Source organism: Panthera leo, chromosome C2 (genome assembly GCF_018350215.1).
Source record: "Panthera leo isolate Ple1 chromosome C2, P.leo_Ple1_pat1.1, whole genome shotgun sequence".
NCBI classification, from domain to species: Eukaryota; Metazoa; Chordata; class Mammalia; order Carnivora; family Felidae; genus Panthera; species Panthera leo.
Window position 1 is genome coordinate 112345926 of NC_056687.1, and position 21554 is coordinate 112367479.

At 36.4% G+C, this 21554-nt stretch overlaps 1 protein-coding gene across 8 annotated transcripts in view; it reads right to left on the reverse strand.

The window, feature by feature from the left end:
* The window catches only part of LOC122198518 (arylacetamide deacetylase-like 2), a 187979-nt gene that overhangs the window by 63198 nt on the left and 103227 nt on the right, over positions 1 to 21554 (reverse strand). For 2 of the 8 annotated variants that reach the window (XM_042903186.1, XM_042903193.1), the window contains exons 2-5: positions 10356 to 10440; positions 7904 to 7985; positions 1581 to 1653; positions 147 to 322 (exon numbers count right to left, since the gene is read on the reverse strand). In XM_042903186.1, the coding sequence (XP_042759120.1) occupies positions 147 to 149 (3 nt within the window). In that variant the 5' untranslated portion in view covers positions 150 to 322; positions 1581 to 1653; positions 7904 to 7985; positions 10356 to 10440. Of the gene's footprint in view, positions 1 to 146; positions 323 to 1579; positions 1654 to 7903; positions 7986 to 10355; positions 10441 to 13357; positions 13400 to 21554 lie in introns of those variants that run through there. The other 6 variants (XM_042903187.1, XM_042903190.1, XM_042903188.1 and 3 more) reach the window with 6 other exon arrangements.

Here is a 21554-nt window from a genome sequence, read left to right on the forward strand (position 1 = left end):
GAATGAGATCAGTGCTAAAATTCTCTCAAATCAGGTATCGTATAGAGGAATAAAATCTACCTCTGAGAAGGGGAAATACAAATTGTAAAGCCTAATAGAAATGCAATACAGTGTTGTCAAATACGAAATATTTGTATTTCACAAACCATGATGACGCTGTGCCAGTTTGAAGTAAAACTTTTATGATTTATCTGGGGTGTAAAATATTTGAAGGAGTTCTGGGTTGGAAGTCAGGACAAGTAGCTTTGATTTACAGAGGCCTCCAGGTATTCTTTTGTTTTCACAGCTGCGATGCCCTTGGACTTGGCTATGTTTTCACCACCTGTGGGACAAAGGTCTCTTCACCATATGGTCTACCCTCAGAGCAGCCTTTTGAAAGAGTCTTTCATCTTCCACACAGGATTTAAACAATCTATATCACGTGTTCTAGTTACCCTTATAAATCATGTGACCACATAATCTTTATCAAAATGGGGAAAATTTTTGCATAAAAATGGTTACTCACACCAAGAAAATGGGTATAAGCCAGGACTGACAGGCACAAACTGGGACTTTTGGTCATTCTATTGTAAATTGTTTCTGGACCTGCCCTTTCAAATAAACAGTATTTTGCTTGTATTACACATTTAGTAAACATTCTAATGAAATAATCAATGTCTGAGGAGACTAATTAGGAGAAAATCTCAAATCCATCACTAGTAATAGTAAGTAGAAACTAGAACAAGAAGAAATCAAAGAGGACCACAACAACTATCAAGAATAAAGGAGAAGAAAAGCTAAGAAGATTCTAAACAACATATGCACTTGACACATGCACAAATTGTAGCAGGTTAAACCACGGCTGCTCTCTGTAAAGATAAACGGGATAATAATAAAGCTTCAGGGGATGTGGTCCAAACAATTTAAATTAAGAAATTAAGAAAAGGGGGCCAGGTAGCTTGGTCGGTTCGTGAATTCAAGCCCTGCGTTGGGCTCTGTGTGCACAGCTCAGAGCCTGGAGCCTGCTCAACATTCTGTGTCTCCTTCTCTCTCTCTGCCCCCCCACCTCCACTCACACACACACACTCTCTCTCTCTCTCTCTCTCTCTCTCTCTCAAAAATAAACATTTAAAATTTTTTTTAAAAGGAAATTAAGAAAAAATTTTCACAGCAGGGATCATGTAGTTTGCTTCAACTTCTATTTCAAAAAATGAGAAAAGGTATGTACAGAATGAATATGAATTAATTTTTTTAATGTTTATTTTTGACAGAGAGGGAGACAGAGTGTGAGTAGGCAAGGGGCAGAGAGAGAGGGAGACACAGAATCGAAGCAGGCTCCAGGCTCCAAGCTGTTAGCCCAGAGCCTGACGCGGGGCTCGAACTCACAAGCCGGGAGATCATGGCCTGAGCCGAAGTCAGACGCTTAACTGACTGACAGACCCAGGCGCCCCTGAATTACTTTAATCAGATAACACTAATTGATACATAGTAAAGCACTGATGTTGTTATTGATATCATCAAAATTAGTGCTAAGATTGGCACTCTGAAAACTGGAGATTTTGATAACATCAAGACGAGTGGAGACAACTGGGAGCACTTACCATTTCAAGAAAGAGTGGATCTAAGTTGGGTGGTTATGAGGGAATTCTAGAGGTAGTCCAAAGTTACCAGCACCTGAAAAGCAGAGAGCAGAGAAAAATGGCAGGCAGTTACCCAAAGAGCCCAACCCACCTTGTAGTTGTCACCCACTTTTGTACTTTTGGGCTCAGTCACGGTGTCTCTGAATATCTTCTGAGCTACTCATAATGGCACATACCCTCAGGTCACCAATATTAAGGTCAAGTGCACAAAATGCGGAACCAATAAAGCCAACTTAAATTTCTCCCAGTCTCAATAGATGTGGGCATGCTTCCCAGTTCTGGGAATGGGCACAGGTTTGTCTGTGGCTGAATTTTACCAATATATTTCCTATACCACTGAAAGGAAGTAATACTGCACAGTTCAAGGGAAATCAAAAGCTTTTAGGGAGATGGGAGTTCTATTTGACAGTTTGTGGCATTTGTTAGTTTGCTTGCTTTTCTGTTTATGGAGCCATTGAAAACAAGTTAGGGAGGAGTACGGCCTCCCCACAAGCATTCATCGTGCATTATCTGTGTCAAATACCTACCTGCAGAGGCTTGAGTAACTTTCGCACACTGTACCCTGGCAACACACCCTAACGGTGGACCTGCACAGCCCCAATGGTCTCAATTTCAAACACCTTTATAGTAAGTAACACTTTTCCCCCAGTTTTCTCAGATGAAACCCAAGTCCTCAGTACAGTACATGATGCTGTTTGTCTCCGTGTACGTAGTTACCTGATAATGCCCAAAAGTTTCGTACTATGTGCTTCTTGTCACACTTTCCTGCCTACAATGTGCCACCTCATGTTCTCTCCACCCATCTCTCTGTAGATGCAGGGTAAGGTAGGAAAAATAATTTTTGCCTCTCTGAGCTCTTACCTGAGACTCCTGTAATAAAAGGCAGAGTAACAAGAGAAAGACAGGGGTTTAATTAACATGTTTACCTCCTGTATACATGGGAAATACCCAGAGAAAAATAAAATTCCCTGAGCCCGTCTAAACCACCAGCTTTGAAAACCACCTTCAACTGAGGGCAAAAGAAATGTGTGGAGGTGGGCAGTTATGGGTCTCTACCAGGAAAAAGCACAGTAAATAACAGTAAGGTTTGTTAGGCAGATTGACATCAGCACTTTCTGTACGGAGAAGACTCTTGTGATTTAGTGCCAGTCTTCTCTTCTTAGTATAGAAAGGGAGACACCCTTACAAATATAGATTTTCTTTATAAACATAAATATTCCTTATAAAAAGGCAACTTCTACTGTGCTCCTAGGTCCACTATTTTTCAAAATGATCCTCACGTAAAGGAGGCCTATTTGCAGGTGGCATATTCTGCTACCCTTCAACTATCTCAACCAGGTGATTCAATTTAGAATCAACAGCAATGCACTACAAAGGACCCAGCATCATTTCTGTGGTATTTTTCACACACACAAAAAAAGCATAACCTGGATGTAATCAAGAGGAAACAGCAAACAAATCAAACTGAGTAACATTCTACAAAATCACAGACTTTATTCCACTTATATGAGGTATCTACAAAAGTCAAACTCATAGAAGTAGAGAATAGAATGGTGGGGGGTGGAGGAAGGGTTAATGGGGAATTTTCCAATGAGTATAAAGTCTGTTATGCAAGGTATGGTTGGAAAATATGAAATGCCATGAATACTGCCTGTAGGCCTTTCTCTTAGAAAGCTACTGTCTTTCTGTCATGTCTGAAATGTAAATAAGGATCCACCTTTCACTTGCCTGAAGATGAGGATGGTTCTTCTGATTTGGAGTTCATGTATTTGCTGAGGTTTTTAGGCCTCATCTCAAGCAAATAAATTACTGGTATCTATGGGATAAAAATCATCCTAAGGAAAAAAATTTTAGAATGATGTAGATAGCCAGAAGAGGAAGAAAAAATGTGAGATTTATAGATACTATCTCTTTTCATAGAACGCTTCTCCTCCTTTCTCTGTCATTTCTGCTCTCTCTGCTCTCCTGTATCTCTTTATCCTTCTCAGCCTCCAACTGACTTCAGGAAAGGAGAGTCAATGACCTTTTAGACAGTGGTTCTCATTAGTAAATTTCCCCATAAAGAAGAACAGAGGGCATGATGTCTTTAGCTGGTAACTAATTACACGCCCTGCTTAAGGATCCAAGTTTGTTCATCTCCTGACCTAGTCTGATCCACCTCCAAGAGTCCCTTCTTGGCCACACACCATGTAGCTGGGAAAGCAGACACGACGACGAGACCTGATCTGGGAACAACTGAGATCTTGTAAAAAAACACCATGGTCCCATATGAAGACAACAGGATGAAAAGCAGCACTAGCTGCCTGGAAAAAGGCAAATGAGCAAGGTATTAAGCTGATGAATGTCAACACAGGAAGGAAACCAAAGTGCCATATAATTCACGTTTTTGCCTTAATGCGAGGAACACCAGACTTTCCTATTTGGAGTGCCAGCAAAGCTGATGTCACTGAGAAGCTACCTGGGGCTCCAGGGTAATTCACAAGCCTTTCTCACCAGCTGATGTTACTCATCTTAAAGACCTCTTTTATCTGTGTGCCAGAAGCTTTCAGAATATATGTTTGGTTTCTGCCATGCAACAGAATAAATTGTTTTTAGGGGAGGATTTTTTATTTTGCTGGGAACCTAAATACCTCACAGAGAATTGACAGCTGCCTTTCAGAGGCTTTACAACTGCCTAGTCAGATTATCAGTGACTTATTGTGGAGCCCAGGCAGGGCAGAAGGACAAAATTTCTAAAGGCAACCATTGTGCGGACAGAGTTTCAAAAGCTATTAACCCACAGTGGACTCCAAACTTAGAAGATCCAGTTTGGGTACTGTAAGAAATTTTTCTTCATTTTCAAAATGTGCCTCACAAAGGACAATGGACACATAGGCTACACAAATTGGGCTAAGAAAAATTTGACTGGTTTATGGGAATTGCATAATAAAATAATTCCCACACTACAGTCCCTATTTGTTTGGTTAGTATTGTGTCATCAACAAAATCCTATGAATTAGAGATTTTAAGGACACTAGACTTTTACTACGCCTAATAAACAGATTAAATTATTTAAAATATCAAAGACATGAGCTATTCATCAGAATACTCATCAGCTATTCGTCAGAATACAGGTAAAGTATTCTTTCAAAGTAAACGCACGAAGTTTTCCCTAAACCAACTTTTCAGGAACTAGTTGGATTTTATAGAACTAAGGCCCATAAAGAATAAAAGACTTTGTTTAGTTACAGGGTGTATGATGTCTGAATGGCTCGGGCAGCAGTAAAGTCTTAATTACATAACTGTCACTTTGGGCACACCAGAAGATATTATATATAGAAAGTCATTTATTTCTACCATTGTCCAGGAATTATACAAATGTTTGCAGATTTCTACAAGTCTCAGTCCTCTGGACAAATAAAGCAAATAAAACAAACCCTAAAGCAAATCATTGGCAAAGACTCTGAAACCTTCTAGGATAGGACCCATAGAGTTTTACCATCAGCCTTGTTAAAAATGAGAGCACCCCCTACCTACAAGCAGGCACAGATTCTCTCCCAGTGAACTCATATTTGGCAAACTTATGGATTTTGGTCTGAGACCATGTCCTGTGCCTAATTTAACTAAATCCTCTTATAATCATCCCAGTACTTAAAAATCCACCTCTCTCTCTTTTTTTAATGAAGTCTGAAACAAAATCATAAAAACCTGGAAGGACCCACTGGAAGACCAAAAGATTTCATCTACATGAAGATGTTGCAGAGAAAAGATGGGCTGTCACTGCCCTGAGAAGGACCGATTCAAGTGCCAATCAGCAAGGACTACCAAAGTAAATTACAACTCAGCTAGTTGGTGCTTCCCAGGGGAACCAGATCCTTAGAAGGACTGGATTGCATTACCCACAAAGGACTTGAAACTTAAGATTTTTAAACTTATATTGATACGTAACTCAACTCAATTATGCCTCCAAGATCATAAAGAACTTATGCCTCTAAGATCATAAGTCAAGCACTTCTTATAACCTCAATCAGATACCACACCATGGGTCCTCACCCAATAGAGAGCAACACATGGAATTTTGAAAGCTATTTTTTTCCACAGTCTTATCATTATTCTTTGTATAACACCTTTCAGAGAATTATAAATTACACTATAAAGAGGAGAATAGTTGACACTTTTGATTACCCAATCTATCAACAAATGTTGGGTAATATCAAGAGGAAAAAAAACAAACTATTCTCTTCGTTATAATAGCTGATGTACTCCTTGAAAATTGAAATCAAATTTTATCTGCCTATGTCTTTCTAGAGTTCCTGGCATAGTTTCCTGTCCCATAGACACACATACATTCCCAAATAAAATTAAATTTAGCCAACTTAATAGGGAGGGGTTTTAAACTTTTACCTAATTTTTAGGATTTACTGTTAGGGCATCAAAATATAAATTAAAAACAAACAAGTAAAGCTTAGTAATGTCTGGACACAGAACAATGAATGTTCAGAGGTGAGATTTTCCAACCTAATCATGACCTACACTCAGCCTGGCTTGACTTTCTCTTCCATATTATGTCAATCCCTCCTTTGCATATAGACTCATTCATTTCTGATATGCACACAAAGCACAAGATAATTTACATTGCTGTTACTTTAGGAACTCAATGAACTTAAAATATTGAAAACTCTGTTACTGCAATTTTTAGATTTCTTATATTTTATGATACATTTTGTAATTGAACTAAATATTAAATGAACCACCAAGAGGCAGTGTAGTACCAAAAATTATCGTTTTTCCCATGAAAATATGGGTTTTAAATCCTTAGGCTTTGAATCCAGAGTATACTAATATTACTCTCTAAGATTTTAGTACACATAAGGGATGAGAAAATCATTCTCATTCTTCTTCTTGGTGTTCTTTCTGTACAAACAAAAAACAAGCTATTTTGGAAACATATCTTAGAAAATTAAAACCTGTGCCATTAAGAAAAATAGTTTCACAGCAAAGTCACAAAGTGAATATTCGTTACCCCTGAGGACAGAAAAAGGATGGATCTAACCTTTGTTAAGGAACATATTTGAGCCAAGCATCTATTTTTAGCAACTAGTTTTACTGAACCAAATTCAGTGGAAAAACCCAGAAGTGAGTAAATGATCCACTGTGAACGTATAAGGCAGATCTGTAAAACTAAACAAAACAGGGTCACAATAAAACATTTTAGTTTTAGGAGATAATTTGTTTACTTCCTGCTCTGTCTGCAGGTGGTACTATGCCACTCACCACATGGCCTCTGTGAAAAGAAAACTCAGAGGGGCAGAAGTATTAAAAACAATTTTTTCTCTTGCAATGTTTTGCAGAAATGACTATTTTTTTTATTTTTATTTTTTTAGAGAAAGAGAGCACATGGGTGGAGAGAGGCGGTAGGGAGACGGGGAGAGAGATACTGAGAGAGAGAGAGTCTTAAACAGGCTCCGTGCTCAGCATGAAGCCCAATTCAGGGCTTGATCTCAAGACTGAGATCATGACTTGCGCTGAAATCGAGTTGGATGCTTAACCAACTGAGCCACTCAGGTGCCCCATCAAAAAAAAAGCTTAGAATAACTGGTTATCCAAAAAACATAGAAGGTACTTAAAGTAGAAACCAAAATACAAACAAAAATATAACCAAAGTTATTGTCTGTTCAAGATAGTAAAATAAAAATTTGCTCACTTGATTTTCATACCTCCAAGGGTCAAAGATCATCATATATTTACAGTTATCAGTATTTCAAAAGTCAAGGAGTTAGCCACTTACTGAAATGACTCATGGCTTCACTTTATTTAGAGACTAGTGCTCTACAGAATGTTTTCGTTTTTTAAAGTTTATCTAAGGATACAAATTACTTTTTTATTTCTGTTATGTGAAATGCTGAGTCGAAATGCCAGTAGGGCAAGCTGTCTGTTTTGCTTCTTAGTCCCTGCTTCTGGCCAAATTGCATTCTCACTAACACAGGTGAAGTTTTGGCCATATACATTTGTTTAGCTATTTTCTAATTCAGTATCAATAATTTGATATTTTGTTTATTTGGCTTTTTTATTATAATTTAAAAAATTATCCTTGTTAATATGGTTAACATAACTAGAGCCATCTGAAATTAAGGCTTGATATTTGATTTCTCTCCGGAGGCTTTGTAAATTTCCAAGAGCCATAGTCAATCACTTTTATCTGCCAGAAGTACTTTTATTGCTTTTACAAGAACATATTTTAAGGCTGGGGTTCAGAAAACATACAATACAAAGCATGCCTACTAAGTTTTGCCTGCAGTACTTACAAATATAGAATTACTTCTGTTTCTCTAAGATCTCCAAGACTTATGTCCTTCCAGAAAGTGTCTCTTTCTCCTACCTGTTGGTCTGGGAACACATAAATGATAGAGCAGTTACCAAAAACTACATCGTGGCGTCATTTTTTTTTTAATTTTTTACTTTTTAAAAATTTTTTAATGTTTATTTTTGAGAGAGAGAGAGAGAGAGAGAAAGAGAGACAGAGCATGAGGGGGGAGGGGCAGAGAGAGAGGGAGACAGAATCCGAAGCAGGCTCCAGGCTCTGAGCTGTCGGCACAGAACTCCACGTGGGGCTCAAACTCAGGAACCTGAGCTGAAGTCGGACACTTAACCGACTGAGCCACCTAGGCGCCCCCGTGGCATCATTTCCATATGAGAATATGCTTTGTTCTTCAGTAGTGGATTTATCGTGCCTCACTAAATAAGATTTTTATTGAAAGCATGCAAATAACTGCAATGTAATAAAGAGCAACAAAACACGATAAAGGCATTTTGCCTGCCTAATATTTAACCATTATTCTGAGCTATTCTGTCAATAGAACCAATAGTTTGCCTTTGATTTTTATGAAATCATTTTTCTTAAATTTTCCAATTATGTATTATTTTGTGTATTAAGTTCTTTTTATTTGTGAGGACTTTTACTGAATTGTAAGGAGTCAGTTAAGTAAGATATTACTTAAGAGGGTTTTTCCACATTGTAATAGGATAGCCTATTAAAATTGATAAATCACGAAGGCAGGCAAATGTTCTCATATTTTTTTTTTAACATTTATTTATTTTTGAGACAGAGAGAGACAGAGCATGAACGGGGGAGGGACAGAGAGAGAGGGAGACACAGAATCGGAAGCAGGCTCCAGGCTCTGAGCTGTCAGCCCAGAGCCCGACGTGGGGCTCGAACTCACGGACGCGAGATCGTGACCTAGCTAAAGTCGGACGCCCAACAGACTGAGCCACCCAAGCGCCCCTGTTCTCATATTTAAAAAAAAAAAATAAAACCTTAAGCATGATTAAATTGCTCTCTAATTCAGTCTGAGGTAATTAATTCTTATTCATTTGATCTTGAATTACTTGGTAGTCTACTATCATAAAGTCAACTGCATCTACACTAGGAGTGTCAGAAATCCTACTTGACAGGCTTCTTGCTCCCAGAACAAGGATTCCCATATGCCTAAGGCTGTTCAATATAGAATCAACAGTTAAGAGTGTGTGGTAAAGTCCTTTACAGAAGTCATCATTCTTTTGATGTTTCTTCCAGGATACTTTGAACCTTGTGGTGGACTTTAGGCAAGCAGGAGGGAGAAGCAGAAAGCACTTTTAGATTATAGGACTGAAAGACTCTGGTTATTTATTACAATAATGAAAAAAAGCAAGAATGGAGAAATGTAAACTCCCCCACTAATTTCATACAAATTTTTTAACAATTTAGTACATGATTCCCCTGAGAATAAGAACATATTATTGACAGTGAGGTCACTGATTCTAGGGTGTTTTAATTTATCCTATAAGATGTGTGCCATGATTGTCACCGATTGGCAAGCTATTTCAAACCTAGTAACTCTCTTAATAATCAGCTTATTGATAGTTACTGTGGTAGTCTTTGCACATAAACTTGACTATTTCCATTCATCCTAAAAAGTGCAAATGTACTAAAACATTTTGCATAGAATTACTGTAAGGAAAATGAGCTTCTATTTTTGATTTGTCAACTCTTCTTATATCTTGGGCTCGGCAAACAGGACAGTTTTGACAGTAGTGCTGAGCTAATTCAAATTATGGCATGATCCTATATACAGATACTATTATTTCCCGCATTTTTCCTTTTATAAAGTAAAAGAAAATTACTCATGTTGTTTGGTAGTCTTGGTGTTTGGTGTAAAAGACATCTTCATAGTTTTATCATTCTGGTTTTGATGGCTAAATTTGTCACTCTTAAAAGGAGGCAATATAGGTCATGAAAATTTAAAGATACTAAATGGCTATGTGAAACAGTCATAATCTTGATTTAGTCTGAAAATAAACACAACAGCAGGTAACAAGAAATAGAAAATCCAGTCTTTTCAACAGTGAAATCTTATTAAAAATGTATTCAAAGGCATGAAAAATCACATAAAAAATATCAGCAGGCTCTTGAGTGAGGTTGTTTTGATGAATCTAAGGAAGTTTGCTACCCAAGAATAGAAAAATGTAGTGCTCTTATCAAGAGCTACCTGTAGATTCAAAGATCAATGTTCCTTTGAACTATTTGTTCTGTCCTCATTACTATCTGTAAGCTTTCTTTGACAATTTTACTATCTTCATATTTAGACATATCCCAATGCACATACAAAGGCTATTATTTTAGATTACCTTAGGATGCAAATTACTTTTCTCTCCCTCTCTGTGACAAATTCAAGACTTGCTCAAAATGGCTAAGAATAATAAGTCACTTTTTCCTCTCACCTGAGATACAGGAAGAAAGGGTTTGATAGCAGTCCTTGATACGTTCTTGTCCAGAAAAGATCCAGAAAAGTGAACTAGAACTTCCCTGTCAAAAATGAACACAGCAGGCTTACAGGGCTATTGATTTGACAGATGAAGAGACCATGAACTAACTAGAAAAGACAAGCGCCACCTAAGGCCGAATTTCTTAACTATTTATCCTGTTGTAAAATGGTGAGAATCAGAGGTTCCATGTGAGTTTCTAGTGACATCTTGCTTAACAAGCTAACACGGAACATAATTTTTCTTAAATACTCCAGGGAAAGATCAGGAATACTCATTTGGTATAATTTTTATGCACCAAATCACATAAGGACATGTCCTTTGAAATTGTAACAGGCAAAGTACACTGAAATAGGCAAATTGGTTTAAGAAGTGTTAAAAGAACTTTGGGAAATGGAAATTTCAAACATGCTACTTACAGACTCTATACTTTGTTAATTAGCCATACTTTATTTTTAAAACATCCCGTATGCTACTGCTAGGGTTTTTTAAAAAGGAAGGAAAAGAAGGGGGAATATAACTAATTCGTGTGAGGTAGTAGGGTATTCCCCATAAATTTGATTCCTGTCCATTCCACAATGCCACAAGTACATGTTTTACTATTAAAATATGCTTGTAGTTTCAACAAATCATTCAAAGTACCCCACGTTATGCGAGAAATTAAAGTACACACATCACCAGTTTATTGTAATTTGTAGGATCTTTACATTCCTTAGGGAAAAAATTGGAGAGTGAGGGTTTAGCCATAGATTTTTTGTAAAGATGAAAGGTCAGCAGAACATTTAATGTGACTCTTTATAACAGGGAATCTTGAGTGGGATCAAAATACTGAAAGGGCTATATGAAAAAAAAATTTTTTTAATTTTTATTTTTGAGACAGAGAGAGACAGAGCATGAACAGGGGAGGGGCAGAGAGAGAGGGAGACACAGAATCTGAAACAGGCTCCAGGCTCCGAGCTGTCAGCACAGAGCCCGACGCGGGGCTCGAACTCATGGACGGTGAGATCATGACCTGAACGGAAGTCAGACGCTTAACCGACCAAGCCACCCAGGCGCCCCAAAAATTTTTAATGCACAAGAGAATGGCTTTCTTTCATCTATTATTAATTACCAGATTAGGACTTGCACTAATAGAAACAAACAGATCCATTTCATAAACTGCCTTTTGAATCAACATACAATTTCAAAATATAAAAATTCATCAACAAAATAAATATCTCGTGTATCTGAAGCAGGCCTGGGGCCAAAATGTCTTTCATCAAAAGAAGAACCAAAAAAAAAAAAAAAGAAAGAAAGAAAATGTTGAAGAGTAATATCCGCAAAATGACAGAACAGGAGGTTCTAGCCTAATATGCCCACATCAACACTCCCTTAACAATTCTCCACGGTAGAAAATACCTTCATGGGAGCTCTGGAATCCAAATGAGAGGTAATAGCACGTAAGTGCAATACAGGAATGAACAAAGATGCATTGAAAAGGGAAAGAAAAAAGTTTCCCTGTGCCTACATTACTGCTCAGAATGCACTATCAAGAAAAATCCCATTGGCCCACAAGCATCCCGTGGGGAAAGGGAACACAGTGAGTAACAGACTTTTTTGTAGTCCCTGGCACGTGGCCTGCCCACTGGTGGACCCTATCAGCCAGTCTGCTCTGACTCTCTGGCTGAGCTGACTGCTGAAGGGCTTTCACTCCAAAGCCAGTCTGCAAAGGCTCAAAGAGGTGTCTCTTCTTCAAATGAGCAGAGACACTGACACAAGGCTACAAGGATCACAAAGAATCATGGAAGCATGACATCACCAAAAAACAAAACAAAGCCCCAGTAACTGGCCCTAGAGAAATGGAGATCTTCCTACCTGGCAAAAAAATTTGAAATAACTGCCTTAAGGAAGCTCAGTGAGTTCTAATTGAAGCATAGACAATGAAATGAAATCAGTAAAACAGTACATCAAAACACTTTATAGGCAAAAGCAAAACATCATATGCCAGCTAGATGAAAATCATCTATGCTGCTCAATATTTTAATTCTTTACATATTACATTATTGTACATTTATAAAGCTGTCTTTTCAAAGACTACCTAACTTTTTGAGACACTCCCAAATCAGAGTACTATATAGGATGGAAACAAATTTAGAATTCTTTGAATAAAACAATTAAATATTCAACAGTAAAAATAAGTTTATCTTAAAGTATCTGGATTCTAAGCACTTACAGTATTAACTTATAGTGTTTTAAATCTAATGTAAAAACAGTTTTGCTGTTATATAGATGGGAAACTTCCTAAAAACATCTATCTATCCTCATGTTCTCATACTTTCAGTTTAATCTGTTTGGGAGCTTTAGAAAAACTATAAGAAAACTTGAGGGGCATGAATAAAAACAGCAGGCCAGAGGAGGCTCAGATGATCAGCCATGGCAAATAAAATGCATTTAAGTGTCTTACTTTTGGGAGGGGCAGAGTGTGGAGAAGCATTTATAAGATCATAGTAAGAGGAAATGTCATTGTAAAACCACAACATATTTCATCTTTAAATGTAAATGATTCAGTGTGTTTTTACACATGTAACATTTCATACTTCTGACTACTAAAGAAGACTTAGAAATGATCTATAGTAACCAACCCATGAGCAGTGAGCATCTAAGTGTCCAGACCGTGATCTTAAAATAACATTTCACAGTGAAAGAAACCAGAACTTCTTGGAAAATGACTGATTTCAGTGCAAGAAATGTACCAGTTGAGCCAAGAGTACTTCATCTTACCAGATAATAAGGAAGCCATCAAATTCAAGGGTCACGTCAAAAGGACACAAGAGCCAATTTGAAGAGGCTCCCACTGACCAAACATCCAACAGTTTAAGCTTTACTATGGAGAAAAGTTGCAATGGATTGAAGCACATTAACAATGTTTAAATTCATGGGTATATAAAAATGTTTAAAAAGTAAACCAATAAACTAGTTACCTTCTGAGAATGACAGTAAAGTAATTCATCATCTTAAAAACTGTACATAAAGGAAAAAAATCAAGAAGTTATTCAAACTGTCTCATATGAACTATACTACCTGTCAACCTAGATATAGGTAAGAAGGAAAAGCTCTTTATAAAATAATACAGCTAATATTAAAAAGAAGTGATACAATTAGAATGTCACATTTTTTAAAGCCCAATTGCGGTTAGCAGGTCTAGGCACTAAGCATCATGTTGCTAACAACAAAATGAGCAAAACCCAGACAGTATGTGTCTTCTGATGGAAGAACACAGCCTCACTTACAGTATGGCCAAAGAGATGGATACCAAGTCTGATTAATAATTTTAATAATAATAAAAAAGACTTTTAATCCAGCTGCTACTTTGTAGGAAATACAGAAGATAGAGGAACATGTTGAACTACATTGTGAGTATGCAGTATGAACACAGAAAAATCAATTGTCATTCTGCACACCAGCAATGAACAATTTGAAAACAAAATTAAGAAAATGGTTCCATGAGGGGCACCTGGGTGGTTCAGTCAGTTAAGCATCTGGCTCTTGATTTCAGTTCAGGTCATGATCTTGCAGTTGGCCCCGCCTCAACTTGGGATATATTCATTCATTCATTCATTCTCTCTCTCTCTCTCTCTCTCTCTCTCTCTCTCTCTCTCGCTCTCGCTCTTAAAACACCTAAATAGGGGCGCCTGGGTGGCTCAGTTGGTTAAGCATCCGACTTCAGCTCAGGTCACGATCTCGCGGTCTGTGAGTTCGAGCCCCGCGTCGGGCTCTGGGCTGATGGCTCAGGGCCTGGAGCCTGCTTCCGATTCTGTGTCTCCCTCTCTCTCTGCCCCTCCCCTGTTCATGCTCTGTCTCTCTCTGTCCCAAAAATAAATAAACGTTAAAAAAAAATTAAAAAAAAAAATTAAAAAAAAACAAAACACCTAAATAATAGCAAGACATACTCTATTCATAGATTTTTTTCCCCTTAATAGTCAACAAAGTGTAAAATCTCATTCTTTATCTTTGGAAACTTCCTTTGAGAGTAAATAGAAAAAATAACAAAGGATTAACTACAAATAAAAAATAAAAGCTCTAAGATCTCAATAGATTCATAATTAAAATTAATTCAGGGGTGCCTGGGTGGCTCAGTCTGTTAAGTGCCCGACTTTGGCGCAGGTCATGATCTCATGGTTGGTGGGTTCCAGCCCCATGTCAGGGTCTGTGCTGACAGCTCAGACCTGGATCCTGCTTCGGAATCTGTGTCTCCCTCTCTCTCTGCTTCTCCCCCACTCATGCTCTGTCTCTCCCTCTCAAAAATAGATAAACATTAATTTACAAAAAAATGAGTTCAAACATTTTGTCTTTTATTGAAGAAGACTTATTTGTTTAGAATTCCTACTACTAATATGAATGCAAATTAATGCAATCATTTTGGAGAAAAATGATTGTATCAAGAGATTGTTTTTATTCTTTAATACAGTAATTTGCATGTTTTTCTGGGTCTTCTAAACACAGAGAAAGCTATTATATACAAAGAAACTTAGTGCACAATGTTCATCATAGCCATATTTATATGAGAATTAGAAACAATTCAATAGGGGAATACAATACCAAAATATGGTACAGCTCTGGGATATAATATACAGTCACTAAAAGAAATAATCTTCAAACAATGTTTAGTATGGAAAAACATTTAGGTTAAATGTTAAGTAAAAATAATCAGAACAAAAATAACTTTACAGAATGTCAAGGATATAAATGCACAGAAAAACATTAATCAAAGTATTAATAGTGGTTACATTTGAATGACTAGAAGAAATCCATGTGATGTTTTTTCTTCTTTTCAACATACTTTTTATGTAATGATTATATACTAACTATAAAGTAAAAAGAAACAGAATTAAAAAAAAACAAATGATGAAAAATAACTGGTAAATCAAAAAACAAGTTTAGTATTTTTTAATAAAATTTGCTTGACTGTTGTCTGGCCTGTTGCTTGAGTACATGCATTAGCATTTGTTTGCAAGTTTATCTCTTCAACTTTATGCTCAAAATGACCTTTAGTCAGTAATTTTGAGAACATCAGGGAAATAAACTTTCCTTTCCAGATATGATTGTTAAAGGAATGTGCATAATTTGTATGCATAACTCCACAAATGATTGCTAAAATTCAAAAATTATTATTTTAGGCAGAATTCCATTTTTCAGCAATCACATGCAATGGAAGAAAAAAATCAAATCCAAATGTTAGTGATTCATTTATACTTACATCATCAAATTACTGAATCCACTTTTTAAAGGGAGAATTGGGAATTTAAGTATTTTTCACAAACTTGTATTTTCCTCTTATATTGCTGTATTATCTCTAACTCTCTACTTGCTATCTCATAGGTAAAAATAATTTGGTTTATGGCTGAGAAATTGCCTCTTAAAACACAATTTTCATTATTCAATCCTAATTTATTTCAATGAAAAAGAAAAAGCAAAGATTAAAGTGCAAAATGGGTCAAAATGCTTGTCATATTGGTTGAATAATATTATAAAAGATAAATACACAGCAACAGCATTCTGAGCAGAGCTTGAGAGAGGAACAACTTTTTCTTTTTTGTTGAGGCTACCAATATTTTGATAAGTGAAGTCATGTCTAAACAACTGCATAAAAACTGGATATTTAAATGTTTACATTTAACATAAAAATTGCAATGCGATATAATTGTGCTATCCCCAAGATACTTAGGAAATTTATAAAAATCTTAATTCAACATATGATAAGGGTAGTATGGTCCCATTATGGACACAAATATGATAAAGGTCATTTTCTTTTACACTGTCAGAATATCTCTTAATTGCACATGAAACTTAATTACATGTAAATGTAATTTTACATGTAGAAGTTATAAATATAGCACCAGATTGTTGTTTATTTTTTAATGTTTATTTATTTTGAGAGAAAGAGAAAGACAGAAGCACGAGCAGGGGAGGGAAAGAGAGAGGGAGACCCAGACTCCGAAGCAGGCTCCAGGTTCCAAGCTCCAAGCTGTCAGCACAGAGCCTGACGTGGCGCTCGAACCCACAAAGTGCGAGATCATGACTTGAGACAAAGTCAGACGCTCCACTGATGGAGCCACCCAGGCACCCCAGTACAGCACCAGAAATTAACCCACGATACCTGGCTCCAAGGCAATTTCACTTTTTCGTTCATGGTACAGAGGACTTTCAGGCAATAATGCTCTCTGACCCAAACTGACACTGAAATTGTTTCTCAAACTCTGCTATTCAGCTAGGCTAGTAGCTGGAAGGATATTAGGTATTTCCAGGGCCCATGGCTTCCAAGAAGACAGTAACTGAAGAAATGGAGTAAAGTGATAAGAAAGTAACTGAGGTAGAAGTGAAATAGGGATCCTGGTGCCTTCCAAGACCAGTGAAACTCCAGAAAATGCCAAAGGATAACCCTACATACAAGGGCCTTCTTAGGGTCCTGTACATCTATCCAGATAAAAGAAAAAAGTGTCAAGAGATACAAGAGAATTTGTGGGCTTCGTACATCTCAGCTCCGATGTCACCCCTCAAGGAAGGTCTTTCTTTATAGAAAACACTACGGAGGTACACAAATATCAAATCATAATTTGTAACCAAATAAACAATACAAATGCTCCTTCCAATTATGATCTATGATAGAAGTCTGAAGCATACAACAAAGTATATACTCAAAGTATGGTTCTCAGACCAGCAGGATTGACATCCCTGGGAGCTTGCAGAAATTCAGATTACAGGCCATTCCAGACCTACTGAATCTGGTTCTCCATTTTAGATCACAAAGTCATTGATAAGTACATTAAAGTTAGAGAAATGCTATACTAAACAAATATTCCTATACCTTGTTTCGTGAGTAGATGAATGGAATCATAGAGATTAAAACTAAGAAATATTTCAGTATTACAAGTTCAAAGAAGGTGATCAGTATTTGCTTCCTTCCTTAAGCTATAGTTTGCAACAGTCTAATTCAATATTTTGATAAAATAATTATTCAAGTTACTAAATCTATATATATATAAAGCTACAGAACAGTTTTATATTTACTGAAAGTCTTGGGCAAGCTTAACATATGCTAAATGTTGTAGAAAATAGAAAAAAAAGGAAAGCAAAAGTATAATAACTTCAAAAACATAATTTCCTTGATCAAAAGGCTATCAACACCTGGAAAACACCTATTGGGGGCACCTGGATTGCTCAGTCATTTGGGCATCTGACTCTTGATTTTAGCTCAGGTCATGATCTCACAGTTCCTGAGTTTAAGCCCCACACTGGGATCTGCACTGACAGTGTTGAGCCTTCTTGGGTCTCTCTCTCTCTCTCTCTCTCTCTCTCTCTCTCTCTCTGAAAATAAACATTTATTTTTAAAAATTTGTTCATTCTATTGAGAAGAGTAAATATATCAAATACTTTAATGTAAAAAAAACTAATTTGAATCAGAAATAGAAATGGCCAAAAAAAAAAAAAAAGGAAGAAAGAAAGAAAAAAAAATGATTGAACTCAGGAAAGAAATGCAAGAAAAAGACAAACTTATCTCACCTAAGGAAGAATAGGGCCAAATGAAAATATAATAAGGTATACTGAAGAAATGCAGGAAAATGACCAAGAGACTAAAAATTACATAAAGAAATAACAAGTGTCAGAAGTTAGTGGAAATGGAAGACAGGTAAAGAAGACAGGTAAAAATATATTTGGAAGACAGGTAAAGTAAAGACTATTTACATTATCAGAGCCATTAAAAAAGAAAAATAAAGTAATAGAAGTTGGATGATACTGTATAAAAACTAGAGTCCAAGAAAAAGTTACAGTAAAAAAATATTACCTGAATCTACACATTGAAAAATTTTGGTGGATAATTGGCAAAAAATAACTTAAAATGATAAAGGCATTTTTAAAGTCAAAATAATCAGATTGACATCAGACTTTTCAAGACCAAATATAAAACCAGAAAATTATGAATCAATCTTTATAAAATTATTCAATGAAAGAAATATGAAAAAAATATTTTATGTGCAACCAAGTAGTCCTTCAAATATAAAACATAAACCACAATGAGATACCACCTCACACCTGTCAGGATGGCTAAAATTAACAACTCAGAAAACAATGAATGTGGCAAGGATATGGAGAAAGGGGAACTCTTTTGCACTGCTGGTGGGAATGCAAACTGGTGCAGCCACTCTGGCAAATGGTATGGAGTTTCCTCAAAAAATTACAAATACAACTACCCTACAACCTAGTAATTGCACTGCCAGGTGTTTATCCAAAGGGCACAAGAGTGCTGACTTGAAGGGGCACATGCATCTCAATGTTTATAGCAGCACTATCAACAATAGCCAAATTATAGAAAGCGCCCACATGTCCATAGACTGATGAATGGATAAAGAAGATGTGTCATTCATATATACATATATACATTCATATATACATATATATATATATATATATATACACACACACACATATATATATAACAGAATACTACTATAAAACAGAATACTACTTGGCAATGAAAAAATAAAACCTTGCCACCTGCAATAAATGGTTGGAACTAGAGTGTATTATGCTAAGCAAAGTAAATCAGGCAAGAAAGGTAAGAATCATATGATCTCACTCATATGTGGAATTTAAGAAACAAAACAAATAGGAGGAGGGAAAGGAAAAATAAGATAAAAACAGAGAAGGAGGCAACCATAAGACTCTTAAATACTAAGTACAAACTGAGGGTTGCTGGAGGGGTGTTGGGTGGGGGGATGGGCTAAATGGGTGATGGGCATTAAGGAGGGCACTTGTTGGGATGAGCACTGGGTGTTGTATGTAAGTGATGAATCACTGAATTCTACTCTTGAAACCATTATTATACTATATGCTAACTAACTTTGATTTAAATCAAATTTAAAATAATAAATAAATATCATAAAAATATATCAAACATAGTAAAATCTTTTCTAACATATAAGAACTCAGGAGATTCTGTACTCAGCAGCTCTTCTTAAGGACTTTATAAGAGAATGAACATCGAACCAAGCAATGATTGGGAAACTTTTAGCAAAGGATAAACGTTGAGCATATTAAAATATATAAATAAATATATAAGACTAAAACAATGAGGGATAAAGATGGAAGACTAAGGTACAAATGTTATATACTGTGATGATGCAGAAATTATGCAACTAAAAATTAGTAAAACAAAGAAGGAAAGAGGAACACAGAAAAAGTTCATTGCTGTAGGTAGGCAATAAAGGGTGTAGAAAAAGTAGTATAAATGAGATAATAAAAGGTTAGATAAGAAAATAGAGATCTAAAGGTATTTATAAAAAGGAGAAATACAAAGGTAACTAATAGAATAAAAATACAAACCTTCCCAGACACAAATAATAAATAGTCAAACAATACAAAGAATATACATGTCATAAAGACACATAGCAGATAAAACAAAATATGCATGACAAAATATGACAATTTAGACCAAACCTATCAGTCATATCTATAAATGTGAATGGACTTAATTCTCTCATGTAAAGAAAATAATTTTCAGTTTGGCTCACAAAACAAGACCCAAATATGTGCTATATACAAGAGACAACCCTAAATCAAAGTGATTCAGAGAGACTAAAACATGTAGAAATGGACTTCTGCTTCCAGAAAGATAGGCTAGATATCCATTTGCCTATTTCTTCCAGTAAGTACAACTAAAATTCCTGAACATTATGTATAAAAGAAATGTAAGAAGTCTCTAAAAGGTGGAAAGAGGAAGGCAGACTGGCGACAGAGCTCCAGACCTAAGGAACAAAGGGTGGGGAGTTCTTTGGGTTTTCTTTTTGGTTCCTGTATCCCAGACTTGGCACTGAAAAAAAACCACAACCTAGAAAAGCCATGAGGCACAGATTAAACAAACACCAAAACGAAACAACACACACCCTGCTTTCTCTAGCAAAAGGAGCAAAAGGACCAGGAAAGGGGCAGCTTAGCAAGGCAGAAATGTACAGATAATAACCACTCTAATCAAACAACACAGAACTGTGGTTCTGCTCCCCCCATGCCAGAAAAGGCCAAGTGGGGAGCCTAGACCTGTACCCTCACACACTTTTCCACACATAGCAAAGACTATAAAAGGAATCAAGAGTAATTAACCTGTCATATATAATACAATTCACTCTTGGTAGTTTTCTTTTTGTCAATACTGTTTGCTACTGGGCCCCTCCCCAAATTTGGACCTCTTGCCTACTTGTATCTCTACCCAACTCATGAAGTTGGCCTGTGCACCAGATCTCTGAGATGTGACAAACCTCTCTCACTTAGGGTATAGCTAATTATAAACCTTGCTCTCTGAACCCACCCTGATGCCCTCCATATTCCAAAATTACACACAAAATAATAATATGAAATTTCTAAATGGGCTTTAATTTTTATTTCTCATTTGTTTCTAAAGTTGTTGAAACAATACCATTTTTACTAGACTACTTGTTGAAAGGGGGAAAAAAACCATGGAAAAGAAATAAAAGCTAATACTCAACACATGTTGAAAACCACTACCACCAAATATTTGAGAGTTATTTGCTTACACAAGGGAAACTTCACTGAAGCTACTGCAAATAATTTTCAAATGATCTTGAATAATATTACCAAAAATTGGGAATTAGAGTAAACTACTTGTGTTCTGATCATGAGAGATTTCTCAGCGATCCAGGCATTGTATAACATCTCTTCAGAAAAAGTTGTATTAAAAGATATTTTTAAAGTTTTCAAAAAAAATTAAAGTGATATTTTATATCTGAGAAAGTATTTCTTGAAATTGAAAAGCAATGCAATATATTTGTATCATCTGCTCAACTATGAGATGACTTTAGGATAAGATCTTTATAAGAAGAAAAGAAATACTGCTTTATGATTTCTTGCAAAAAAAGATTTCATGAAAATTTTAAAAATTTGTGCTTCAAAAGACAATATCAGGGGCACATGGGTGGCTCAGTTGGCTAAGCACCAACTTTTGATTTCAGCTCAGGTCACAACCACATGGTTTGTGAGTTGGAGTGCTGCTTGGGGTTCCGCACTGGCAGCATGGAGCCTGGTTTGGATTCTCTCTCTTTCTCTCTCTCTCTCTCTCTCTCTGCCTCTCCTCTGTTGGTGCACACACATTCTCCCTCCCTCTCTCTC